At 35.9% G+C, this 13495-nt stretch overlaps 1 protein-coding gene across 6 annotated transcripts; it reads right to left on the bottom strand.

Moving 5' to 3' along the window:
* LOC18045080 (alpha-glucan water dikinase, chloroplastic) lies at positions 1–12903 on the bottom strand. 6 transcript variants are annotated; one of them, XM_024186838.1, is made up of 34 exons: positions 12658–12903; positions 12085–12372; positions 11246–11290; positions 11014–11123; positions 10779–10857; positions 10570–10661; positions 10304–10457; positions 9569–9793; positions 9087–9428; positions 8869–8976; positions 8639–8737; positions 8372–8512; positions 8196–8284; positions 7372–7506; positions 6913–7075; positions 6721–6810; positions 6454–6639; positions 5944–6006; positions 5803–5865; positions 5639–5698; positions 5398–5550; positions 5161–5244; positions 4757–4933; positions 4522–4628; positions 4130–4343; positions 3944–4047; positions 3619–3760; positions 3330–3455; positions 2625–2735; positions 1989–2099; positions 1426–1599; positions 1235–1327; positions 959–1074; positions 1–712 (listed from the first exon to the last, which is right to left on the bottom strand). In XM_024186838.1, exons 2-34 carry the CDS (start codon positions 12364–12366, stop codon positions 508–510), a joined length of 4443 nt encoding a protein of 1480 aa, XP_024042606.1. In that variant the 5' UTR covers positions 12367–12372; positions 12658–12903; the 3' UTR covers positions 1–507. The 6 variants fall into 6 exon arrangements, with proteins under 6 accessions (XP_024042606.1, XP_006438309.1, XP_024042607.1 ...); XM_006438246.2 differs by having other exon boundaries at positions 1989–2087; positions 11246–11287; positions 12085–12394; XM_024186839.1 differs by having other exon boundaries at positions 11246–11287; positions 12085–12394.
* Positions 12904–13495: the final 592 nt, after the last annotated feature.

Here is a 13495-nt window from a genome sequence, read left to right on the forward strand (position 1 = left end):
TTCATAGAAGCTAAGGTAATATTATGCTCCGCATTGCAGTGTAACACTACATTGCATGTAATACACAAAACAATAGAATACATCACGTTACAGGTTAATACAAATGTTAAAACGTTTGTATTAACATTTTATTATAACATTACATTTCAACTACAACATAGTATCTGCTGATCCCCTATAATGAAGCGTATGGTATTACCCAGAATCAAATGTAACATTACATGCCTATGGACAAAAATGTTGTAATTTCGACCCGGTAGTCTTCATACAGAGCAAAGCATCCAGTGCACAATTTCCAACTGAATTTACATGTTCTGGGAAATTGCAACTTTATTCCTCTCTCCTTTTGTACCTTTATTTCACTTGCTTCCAAATAAATACTCACTCCCCTTTCCTCCTTTCTAGGCTTGACCTCTATAATTTCTTTTTAATTTTTTTCATTGATATAATGCTTTTATCAATAGCTTCCCAATCAGGAAAAAATAAAAAAGAAAAAGAAGAACAGCCTCACATTTGGGGTCTTGTCTGGACAACATATATTTTCCCATCCCTAACCACACCTTCAATGTCTTGTGCAGATCCAAATAGCTCCTCAATCTCACATCCTGCACGAGCAATGGAAGAGAGAATTGATTGCTGGAAGTGTCCATCAGTGATCAGACGGTCTGAAGAGTAATCAAGCACAACTTTCTCGGCTTCATCCATTGGCACACTGCATAATAAGGGAATATCAAAATCAACATGAAGAATATGAAAACAAAATGGAAAACAAAAAATTCAGTAACACGTTTGATGTCAATATGCGTGCATATAAAATAAACTGCCAAGGAAATATGAACAACGTACGATATCACGAAACAGCCTATTTATGGATAACCCATTGCCAGCAGAATTGAAACACATTAAATGCTATCTATATCTGAGATTGCCAGTGTGCAAGAATTTGGAAGGACTTTACCTATCATAAAGGCCAGCACCAGCATAACCTTCCAGATCTTCACCATTGGAATCAGATCGGAAGATGATTGATCGTCTTATAAAAAGCCCAATGGGCTTGCTTGGATAACCCAAAACCTAAAACTCACACAAATTTGTTAGTACAAATTGCATTAGATTGATTACCTGCCTGAGGATCGAAATATGAATGAAACCATGGCACAAAAAAAACTCTTGTATTTTATTCAGGTTCATTCTTAATAAAACGACCATGGTTAACCAAATGAAGATGTTTTACCCGAGGAGACTTCAAATCATTTTTCTTGCAGACAAAACTCAAAGCACGGCCTGGATAAGCTCCAACAAGAGTTTCTCCAAGTCCCTTCACCACCTATTCCAGGAGGTAATACTAATTTAATGCTTTTCCTTATGAAAAATTAATTTAAATGCCTGAAGGAAATGACTCAAAAAGTAATGAAAATAAAATACCTCAGCATATATTTCTGATGAATCTCCTGAAGATGGATTAGTTGTATGGATAACAAATGCATAGTCGGCATTGATTATTTCCTGAACCAGGACAGCCATGCAGAGATATTCATGATCTAGTTTTACTCTCCTTGTGCTGAAGAATGCTCTCTCATTCCATTTTGAAGCCCAGACCTGGATTGTAAGTAGGTAGCATATGAGTTACTCAAAATATAGAAATAGAATTTTGTAACTGAGTTAATATTTGTAAAATCAAATTAAATTGAGCGGGATAACAAATAAATGTTGCTTCACACTACTAAGGCTAGAGTCTTAAGAGGTACAAGAGCCTACGACATTTTGTTTGAAAGAGAAGAAACAGACTGCCAATGGACTATAATTCCATTGGCATCTCCTCTCCCTATCAGATAAGGAACAAGAGAAAGGTCCAGGCTCAATCCTGCTAGGGAGCATGAGTATAATGTATTATCTGCCAAGTAGGCTGTTCTGCATTAGTTAAATACATATAGATAAATCAAAGTGTAGGCGATATCCTATTCTATAGGGCAAGCAAAGCAGTTTACCTTCTTCATAGCCATCCATGCTTGCTCCCAGCGCTGTTCACCTTCATCACCAGGCCAAGGCATACCAGAACTTTTCATCTTTGTCTTCAGTTCTTGGACCTGAAACAAATTCTTGCTTCTAAGTCAAAAATCAAGTAAATATCCCAAAAGAACCCCCAAAGACTTGCACAATATAGATACTTAATTTCATAACAGGTAAAGGATTTTGGACAATATCTGCATCATATGGAAGATTTACATGATAGAGAGGACTCCTCAGGGGTCACTCAACTGAACTAAGTCTCAACCACAATGTAGTTGGGTTCTTACATGAATCATTTTCTCCAATCCTACTTAACCCTGGGCCTTTGGAAACCTAGGGATTACGCAAGGAGTTTAAAACCATATTTTATACATTAAATTAGACGCTAAAAAGGGGCAAATGCATTCATCTTGCTTCAGTAAGGAGGGGGGAATGAGGAACTTGATCAAGGAAAAGCAGTCCAAACAAGACAACTACGCACCTATCAACCTAATTTCCTTTGTAGTTATACATCAAAGGAAAACATAGGCTGGTCAAGAATTTATATTATCTTAAAAATTAAATATCTTTAAGAAAGAAAAATTGTCTTATCCCTAACAACAAAAGTAGCATACCAACTGGTTTGGTGCTTTCATCTGTAAAACTGTTTCCCGAATCTCTCTAAGGGCACTATGGTCTTCCTCTCCTAACTTTTGCTTCAAAATTTGCAACTTCTCTGCCACTGCCTGCCAATTATAGAAGAGAGAGAGAGAGAGAGAGCAGGTCAGACAAAGAAAACCATACATTCCCCGCAGCAGAAAACATGCACTAGAAATCTTTTGAAATTGAAATACTTCGTAAATATTAGGATAGTGGCAATGTGGCATTATAATATCCTAGTAAAACTTATAAGTTTTTCACTAAAATTATTAAACCTTGGAGGTGCATCTCCAGCATGAGTTCTAAAGATCTTTTTCTAAGTCATCCAGATTAAAAGATCTACAATCCAAAAGTTGCCATGTTCATGTTCAACTCCAAAACCAAACTATTAGCCAAATACTTCCTCTTCTGTTTACAGTTTGAAACCCAGATGTACAAAGATTTCTTCTGCAGGTACAATGTCACAACTAATAATCACCTTAAAAGATACCCAGGAGTTATATAATGATAAAAGGAGTCATATAATGGTAAAACAGCAAATTTCAGAAATCAAAATTTTTAATTGCTGGATACAAGTTAGCCCATAAAATAATGAATTATTTAAGCTTCTGATGAAAGATACAGTAGAAAATGGAACTCAGAACATTAAAAATTCATGAAGTTTCCGAGACGTTCATAACCTGATTTATATTATCTGAAAGAACCTTCTCAAACACTCCAAATGGTAGGGCAACTGATGTCGGAATCCCAATCCAAGACGGTACTTTTCCTTTCAGATATGCAATATTACGTGATTTAGCACCAACCTGAGAAAATTATCCCGTGCAAAGTATTTACATCATGAGGAACTTAGCAGTAAAAAGTTCTGAGTACTATCTTAAAACAACAAAAGAAAAATAGAAAAAGTACAAAGAGAACAGATCCTTCAACATGAAAAATAAACCAACAAATGTAATTTTGAAGCTTCACCAGTTCACCAGTGAACTCATCAGATGTTATAGCATATTTGCCAGCAAACTGCTTTTTGACTAATGTAACAGAAGATGAAGGACCATCTTCTTCTTTCAAGTTAGCTGAACTTGAATCTTGTAGCTCACTGCCCTCCACCACACTGAAAAAATGCATAAAGAAGAAAGCAAGATAAGATTTCATTTATTCCAACATAAGGAATTCTGGTAGAAAGCAAAATATAGAATATAAAAATTCTGAACCATGGATTTTTAAATTCCCCAATATTCTATGGCGCATGACATGGTTTATAATCATTTCCAGCATTAAGTTGCATGTGAAATACCTATATGCAATATCAGCAGATGTTGGTTTTAGGTGCAGCATTTTCCCTTCATTTGATTGTAGGTCAGCCAAGATATTGGGATCAAAGCATGTAGCGAAGCAAACCTGTAAGTAGTATTTCACAACCACAAGAAACAGTTATCATCTAGAAATGCATACAGCAAATTCAAAAACAGTAGATGATTACCTTGCAATTTCTAGCTCGAACTGAAACATGTGATAGGACATCTGGCATATCCGCTGTCAGTACAGCAACTGTGCCATCTGGAATTTCTTCCTCTCCTTTTACACGTCTTGCCAGTAATATTGTAGGCCGATCATAAGATTTATCCTGCACAGCTAGTAACTCATCCACAACTGCGACATATCCAAAAACTTCAACAGGGCTGATAACCTGCCAACTGTTCCAGGGCAGAGTTGTATTAGAAATTGCCATTCAAAAGTGGCAGATGCTACAACAAAATCCTATTTCAATGCCTTTTATGTATCAGAACATCAATATAATCAATTTATAATAACTAAAATTGATTTTAAGTTTCCAACAGGAGTCAGTGAGTTGGCAAAGGATAATGTACAAACCTTCCCAGACTAGCTGTCTTCCGAAGAACTGGATCAAGTCGATTAAGGAGTAAGGATAGAGCTGCAGCTGATCCAGCACGGATCATTTCTTCTGTAAATATGTCCACCTGGAAAAAGGATTCATCCAAATTATTTTCTCTTCTTTCATTTAATGAGATGAAACTTAATGTACCTATCTGAAACATAAAAAAAGCAGGATTTTTTTTTTCCTGGTATAGTGCTAGAAATGACATACAGCCCACTTATCAACACTCAACAGTGTTCCAAGATACTCTGCCGAAGGTTGCAAAACTTTCTGGTACCAGTCTGCCTTGCTGGCAAGTGCAAGGCGAGTTCTGTCAAGAACTGATTTTGCAAATAATGCCCAGTTATCACTTTTACTCTTGGACATGCTTAAAGCATTACTCCAACCCTGCATACATGAAGTATGTAATGCAAAAGATGATTACAGAGAGTATGTCTCATGTAGAAAAAACAAATCAACATAATATGCTAACAGATGACCGTAACAAAGCACCTAGAGATTTGTCTTTTCTACTGTTGTAAAAGGATGAATTGGTGGCTCTGCCTATTTGAAGAATACTACCAAAATATATAATTGTGCCCAATAGCCTGAGTCCTCCAAGAGGGAAATTTTACCTTTAAACAGTAGATGAGATCCTCATTGTCATCTGATGAAAGTGTGAGATTTTCAAGAATCAGAGAGACAAAGTACATGATTTTCTGCAAAGTGTGCAAACAGGCCAATCAAAATAAGCTAAAATCACCAACCATGCACATAAGGAGACACCAACCAGTTCACGACAATGAAATAGACGTTAAAGAGGTTTAACAATTGAGATGAGCATAAAATGTCCTGCTGATGACAAGATTTACCTCCGGTCCAGCCTCGTTCAATTCCTCGTATCCTCTTTCAATAGCTGTCCTAACACTAGACTCAAGGGCTATGTCCAAAAATAATAGATCCTTCAGACGATCATTGTGCTTGCACAACAATGGCCGAATCTCTTGACGAGCCTCCAGCAAACCCTGTGTTCAAGTTTGACACAGAAACAATGCAATGGTAGAACATGATTGAAAATAGTAAAATATAATTTAAAAATCAAATTTCACTTACCTCAAGCAATGCTTCCACATTTCTATCTTCAACATGCTCAGAGACAAATTGAAGCAATTCCTGCATATTGAAGATACGTCAAATTAGAGTTGCTTTTGACAAATCTGTTTCACACAGGTCACCCTTTGAATCACAAATGGGGAAGAAAAAGTTTAAGATATTACTGGAAATCCAGATGGCAAGTTCGGTATAGGATTTATCTGCACCCCGACCATGAACCCTTGACCCTGAAGAGAATTACAAGTCCGATCAATTTGGAGAATAAGACATTTTGTTGGGGAATTTCAGCTTAAGTCCGACATTACCTCAGATCTGTAGCCCAAGCAATTCGTGATAGCAGACTCAAGATCTGCACCTGAATGAACCGCCTAGATATGAATCAAAATTGGCCCAATTGTTATTTATGTTCACATTATTTTATGATAAAACTGAAGAGAATCAAATGAAGTTCATTCATCAAAAGAGCACAGGTGAAAAAAAATAAACTCTTTCAAATAACGAAACAGAATGGAATCTCTACTATTACCCACTCCAGTTCAATCATCACAAATGCATGTATATGTGGACTATTCAATATTCTTTCATACATTTCTCAATCATCACCAATAAACTAAGAAATCAATTCAAGCATTACATCCTTCATCTTTTATGAGAAAATAATGCATGACCATATGTGTATTTAGAATACCATGCATAGCACAACAAGATCTCAGAGATGACTGAAAATTAACCAGCTGCAGTTTCCATGTAACACAGGATTTTACATAAAAAATGACAAGAATATGAAACTGTCAAGAAAGGTTTAGGAAACCAACCTTTAAGGTTCTCATGTAGTTTCCTAGGTCACGCAGCAGACCATCCTTCTGATCTCTTCTGAAGTTTGGCTCAGAATGGATCGCACGATCATAACTTAGAAGACGTTCTTTCGTAATGCCATTGTCATTCAAAGTCTTCCAGTAGGCACTGATGTCGAAGTCACTTTTAATATAATCAATCAATGCCTGCAAGAATCTTTTTCTTATAAAAAATTTTAGTAAAAGAAACCTACTGAAGAAGTAGATTCAAATTCACATTTCTGATACCTGACAAATTATAACATCATCAGGACTAGTGTTATTATGCAACTTCTGATGCCATTCTTCCATCATTCCACCCTTGCAATTATTGTTTCTCTAAAATCATAAATTACAATTCAGACAACTCCAACCTTTCAAAGGCAATGGGAAAATAGGAATACAAAAGAAAGAATAAGTAACAAGAGGTTCTATTTTGACCTGGATAACCAGGATTTCATCGCGAATTCGCTGTCCCACATCTCCTTCACCTCCACGGCCAACAGTAGACAAAATCATGCGCACAATTTCCCTATACTCTGGATTACTAATGTAGACATTCTGGAGCAGGTCTGTAAGCCTATCCTGGGCTTTACTGATTTCACTGCATTAATGTGATGGATAAGTACATTTAACTTGTCAGATGATCTGAGTGATAATCAGATTGATAAAATGAAGCTTACTTATGAAAAGAAGAGAACCCAAATTTCATTTTTTAAGTAAAAAGGTCCAATAGATTCAATAACGGATAGGATTAGAGTTCAGTTGGCAAATACGTAAGTAATCCAATTTGGCCACCAATTTATGGTGCCATATTTCTCACCAAAGTATAGGAGTAATGAGTACATAGCAAAAATTAAAACATTCAAATTCTGGATTCAGTTTATGTATTATCTATACCGTGGTTTAACATTGTAGTTTTTATTCCATATTAGCTGCCTTGTAGCCATAAACCTCATCCACACCAAGATCCCAGCAAAGCCCAGTTCACCAGCCTCTTTGGCTTCTTGTATCAAGTCTGCTGCAATGTTAAACCTAAAAGAAGAAGGGAGAAAAGGATGACTTATTGTTCAAGAACAATGGCCACAGAAACTATTAACAGAGACCATTATACAAGTACTTTATTAAGCAAATGTATGATAATAAGAGCCTTTTTTTACTGCATTCTAGCGGATGCTACACCTTTTTTGATATGCTAATCAGCCAGAGATCAGGTTGAAACTTCAACCTCCAATGAAAGCATCAACGGTGAGGAAACCAAACAAGAGAGATACACGAGGCTTTGCACATCTTAAGCATACCAATGTTGAAAAACATCAGAACCAATGTAAAATAGTTGGTTATTGTGACCATTTCCCAGTAAAAATGAAAACTTTTTTAATAAATAAGTAAAGAACCTTGAGTTAATGCAAGTTCAAGATATAAGGTTTGCTGATTAATCATTCCCTGCATTCCTCTTCACAATTTATTATTTGGAAAGTAGTCCCCTTTTGGGATACCTCGTTATCTTTTTGGTAATAAATAACAAAGTGAAAACAGGCCCAAATATAAGGACAACGATATACACCCAATTTAAATCTAAAAATTCTATTGAGCCGAAGTTATCTTTAAGGCAGCCAGTTATCTGAAAACAGATTATGTGTGAATTTAAGAACATCTATAACTTGGTAATCAAATTTGATCAAAAGTTTTCCTCAAGTCAGTAAACCCAGCAGATTACTGACCGGTGCATAAAGGACTTCTGTGCCTCAATTTCCAATCCTGCTATTTTCCCCAACAAAGCCTTGGCCGTACCTTTGCCATCGCCAAAATCCTTAGACCCACAAAAGTCAAGTTAAGTACCGTGGAAGGAGACACGTAATTGGAGAATAGACCATCATAATAAGAAATCTATGGTCACCTGTTGAACTTGCTTAGATTCATAGCTAAAGTCAACATAGAAGTCAGAGCCCTTATTCTTTATCCAATTTCCGCCAGACTGAAGGACAAATGGCATTCCAACATAACCTTCTTCTTCAATCTCTATTTCAATTGATTGGACCTAAAAATTGGATTCAGGATATCAACGGCTGTTTAAAAACCAGATAATATGTTGATTCCAACATTTTCATTAATGCAATTTTTTATAGCCCCTAAGCATATAAAATCAAATCAAATTATTGCACACCTGATAAGGCAGATCCGCAAGAGAGCTAGTTGTGAATGTTGTTTCAACTGACCCACTCAGCGAAACTGAACCTGCAGGCAGTACACTTGGAGGCGGAGCCTGCAATCCATACATCTTATATAACTAATGCATGTCAAGATGGCTATGGTTTACATGAAGAAAATTTTGATTCTGAAATCCAACATCTTCTCTAGGACCATGTAAATAGTTAACAGTTTAAAGATTCTTACCAACCATTCTCCAGCCTTCTTAGACAAAGCCCAGTGGAGAATGAGTGGCTCTTTGAAATCAGTAGCTAGGTGAATTTTAGTCTTGCCAACAGGCTTGTGCACAAGTACCTTGAAAATGTGTAGAACAGATTAAGCATTAGAATACTTCCTGCAAGGTGAAATATCCTTGAAAGAAGGGCGAGCGGATGGCTAATATCAGCAAAACATCTTTATCTCACCAGAAGTTCTTTGTCAGCAAGCTTGTAGATCTTCTTGTTAAGAATAGAATCACCCTCCTGTTCTTCAGTTGCCTTGACGAAAAGTTCAACTGGTGTCAAGGCTTTTGGTTCAACTGAAATATTCTTCTTCTCTGTGGGTTCAGCCACATGTTTGTTTAGAATCTGCATAAAGTCCCTCTGCTTCCTCTGAATCCTTTCAGTTCTAAAATACTTTTTAGTTTTAAGTTGATCAGAGACCTTAGTCTGGATCTCCCCTTTTGTAATCTTTTTCCGTATTTCATCAAGAGAGATACCTTTCTCTAGTTCAGATTGCAATTCTTTTTTTGCTTCCTCAAATTCTCTCTAATTATGAAAACATCAACACTTCAATAAGGCAATGACTAACATCTTCAACCATATTAATACCATAAATGAACAATGTAAATACTTTATAATAAAAAAAGAGCTGCTGAAAACAGTTAGCAAATGAGATGTAAATTTACAAGCTGTTGGTCTGCAGAGTAATTGGGCTTCCCAGCTCTCTCCCACCGTATATAAGATTGTATTTGCACAAGATCATCCGGTATCGCATTTTTCGTTCCATGGGAAGAAGATTCCTTAATTTCTTGTCTATCATTTTTGTTTGTTAGTTTTGCTCGCAGGTCCTCCACAGAAGTACCTCTAACAATTTCTTCCAGCAGCTCAGTGCGAGCTGCTTCATACTCCTCCTATGAAAATGAAGAGTGTGCATTATGAATAGACAACATAGAAAGATCAGAAGATAGGTCCAAGCAAATTTGGTTTGTATAATATATAGGGGCATTGCAATCAGTATTCACATTTCCTTATGGTTGTTTCAGAAGAAACTAAAATAAGCAACAACCAAACAGTGAAGAACCTCAAATTCTTGCCTTCATATAAGGTTACAGACGAATTGTACAAGCAGTGTTATAGCACATTTAATGGGACATGGTTTCACATGTTGCATAGCACTTATCCCTAACCTTTGAGAATACATATCCTACTGAAGGATATTGACAGGGTCAGCAACTTAGAATATCTTTTATTTTTATTAACTTCATCAAGAAAGAACAGAAAATTTCAAGTCTAAGTCATTACCAGTTAAACTTATAGAAATATCAAAAGGGTGTCAAATTGAGCAAGCAACCCAAAAAGTAGAAAAAGAAAAAGAACTCAAGATTAAGAAAAGAGTAGAGAATACATAATTAAGCAATTACCTTCTCTTGTTCAGGAGTATAAATCTGTTTACCCTTTCTTTCCCACCTTAAATATGCTTGAGTCTGTACAAGATCTTCAGGAACTGAAACATTTTGAATCAACTCCTCTCTGATGGGTAACTTTACATGAAAATTTGCACCATTGTTTTTGAACCTGGATGAGAATTTTATTTTTAAATTTTAAATTCTAGTTATGAAAAAAATACATTATAATGAGCCCATGTACAAGTTATTACATATCGAAAACAAATGTAATACAGGCTCACCATTTATTCTGGGCTTCATCGAGTATAAGAAACTCTACTGCTACTATTGCAGGATCATCAATCTCTATTTTAACGAAGGATTTGGAAGCAGACTATGGAGAAAAAGAATATTAAAATAGAAATAATAACAATAAGCAGCTAATTATTTATAAGGATCAGTCAAATAATTTTGAGTTCATGAATGATGGTGCTGCATTTTAGTTACTTACGCTCACAAAGGGAGTTCTAAGGGCTCTATTCTTATAATTTTTGGTTCCATCTGGCTGACGAGAAGGAAGTACCCACTTTCTGGCAGAAGGGAAAAAACATCATAAGAGAGAACTATTGACAAAAAAGTAGGGGTCGAGGGGCTGGGGCGGGGCAATTTACAAAAACTTGAGACTTGAATACAGGAAACAAACAGAAAAAGACATTAAATAAATCACCATCTACATATGAACTTACTCCTTTTTGTCACGTATCGCACCCCAGTGCAGAAGCAAGGAATTGCTACTATATGAGATCTCAATATTTACTTGTGTCAAAGACCCTGGAGTTGGAGCACCAACTGTAATCTGATCACGTTAATGGACGAAAATTTTTAAGTCAATTAGTCGCTATGAGCTACAACTACAAAATCAGAACAGCCCAGCAAAGTCTTATTTCATGCATCTGAGGTTGGCTAAAAATACCGAACCTGCAATTCAACATTCCCTTCAAGGTTGAATTTTCCTGCAAGCTGCTGCAAGGCAAGAGTCAGTCAAATTCATTGAAATATCTGAACCAAGAACTCATATGCTCTAGCAAGCTCTCACACACACAATACAGATGCACACATGACGCAAGCATTTTCATAAAGTAACATTGACTAGATGAATATGATTTTGGTACGCTCCATGGGATTCATGTAAAGATCAGTTAATGGTTGGTTCAAAGTACTCGAGCAAGCTACGCTTTCATTTCTTTACCAAGATACATTCTTTGTTTAAAGATATTGTGAGAAGTATTTTCCGTGACACAATGCGAAACTTCTAACAGAAATGTGAGAATAGAATATTCTAATTTTGAAAGCTAATGAGAATTTATTGCACCCGAGGGAAGCAGGAATGTATGAACCTAAGTTGTATGAGAAAAGTTTGGAACATACTAGACACATAAAACTCTTCATCCTGGGCTGGTTATAATTATTTTTTTCATGAAACTTCTAGAAAATGTTAAAGAAGAGGGAATATACATGCAAATAAAGATTTGATGAAGCACAAAGAAGACCATGAATCTTTTCAATAACTTCAAAATGCTTCTAATCGTATGAAAGGTCGCCCTTGTAACATTTAGGTTATTCCAACTTCAGAAACATTATGTTAAAATTTTTAAAAATATTTGGGAATGCTATTAAGGAGTGATTGTTCCATGTTTAAACTCCCAGATATTGGTCTTACACCATCCTAGCTATTCAATTGCAACAAGGTCAGTCAACAAATCTGAAACTGAAAAGTACATGCTGTGATTTTCAATATTCAGCAAGGGAAAAATTACCTCAGAAGCTGAATCCACGGCTAATACAGCACGTGGAGTGATCAAAACAGGGCGATGCCTTCCCATGGCCATCTTTGGTCTAGCATTCAAACTCGTCCCGTAAAATTTGGTAGATAAAGGCGACTTGCGTGCTGCCGACGCCCCCGCCGGTTGATTTATAGAGACAGCTTGAAACAAAGAGTTTGCAGGAATGCCAGAAGAATGACGGTTGCTTTGATGCTCAAAAACCGTTGAACAAAGCAAGCTCTGGTGGAGTACATTACGGCCTATGATATTGCTCATATTCCTCTACAATAAGTACACTTCTTAGCTGCGGAAAATAAATAAATAAATGAATACAATCGAAGGATCATACAACAGTGTCAAATAAATTACAAAGAGCAATAAAAGCAAACAAAGCAAAGTTGAAGGAAAATTTTGTTTATTCGAATATTGAGGAAATCAGTTCACTAAAGTCAATTACTTAATAAACATAAATAAATACATTTCTAGTTTTTCAAACACAAAAAATTTCCTCGGCAGCCAAACAGAGAAGCTTAATAATAAATTGAATCGTGGAACCTCGTAACTTACCTCAGAGTAATTGGAGCATGAAACGATAAGTGGATGGTGAATATACGAAGAGATACTGCTTGGTAGAGATATTGATGAAGCTGAGAATGTGACTATGGCTATTCGCTATTATTTGATTTTGGTTTTTTTCACGGAGTCCGTAAGAAACAAGTACTAAAATCTGGAGCGACACTTGCGATTTATCTCAGTCGCGGACGACGCGTGGCACCTTGTAATAAGAGCACCAAGCAAAATGCTCGCGAATTGAAGAACTTTAACGTTCAAGGGTTGTGATTTCTTTCAAATATATATATGCTTGTAGCTTATGGCCCTTGTTTTTCCAATAAATTTCAGATTGACCCTTTCTCTTTCGATATTTTGTGGGGTATTTTTAAAGTCTTTTTTTAATTAATTTTTTTACTTTTTAATAAATTATTGAAATGCGAGTTCGAACATGAGCAAGATCTAGAATCTAGAGTACATGTCATTATTGAATAATGTTTTTTCTTAGTTTTTAAAAATGTATTAAGCGATAAATGAAAATTTTTTTTTTTTTTGAGAAGTTTATGAAAATTGCTCCCCGATCAGGCATGCGGCAATGGCAGCGGCACCTAGCACGGCAATACACGTCGATTGTAGACTCACTCTCGTACACTCATTGATAGATCCAAGATTCCTATAAATAATTGGGTTGTGGTCATATTTATATATATCAGTATCCAAGAAATTATATTTAAGTGATCACTCGTCGGTGCTAACCAAAAAAAAAAAAAATCTAATTCTCATTTTACTTTAATTTCTCTGGGTTTTTTTAAATTATACATTTTTTTTAGTATACTGGAAGCAGAAATTAATCAAA

This window comes from Citrus clementina, unplaced genomic scaffold (assembly GCF_000493195.1).
Source record: "Citrus clementina cultivar Clemenules unplaced genomic scaffold, Citrus_clementina_v1.0 scaffold_4, whole genome shotgun sequence".
NCBI classification, from domain to species: domain Eukaryota; kingdom Viridiplantae; phylum Streptophyta; class Magnoliopsida; order Sapindales; family Rutaceae; genus Citrus; species Citrus x clementina.

What these genes read in the sequence shown, in the direction of transcription:
- LOC18045080 (XM_024186838.1), bottom strand. Translation starts at nt 12,366, where the DNA reads ATGAGCAATATCATAGGCCGTAATGTACTCCACCAGAGCTTGCTTTGT. An exon ending in ATGTGGAAGCATTGCTTGAG is followed by an intron (nt 5,551 to 5,638) that starts GTAAGTGAAATT and finishes ACTTGAACACAG; the next exon opens with GGTTTGCTGGAGGCTCGTCA. An exon ending in ATGAGTTCACTGGTGAACTG is followed by an intron (nt 3,456 to 3,618) that starts GTGAAGCTTCAA and finishes TAATTTTCTCAG; the next exon opens with GTTGGTGCTAAATCACGTAA.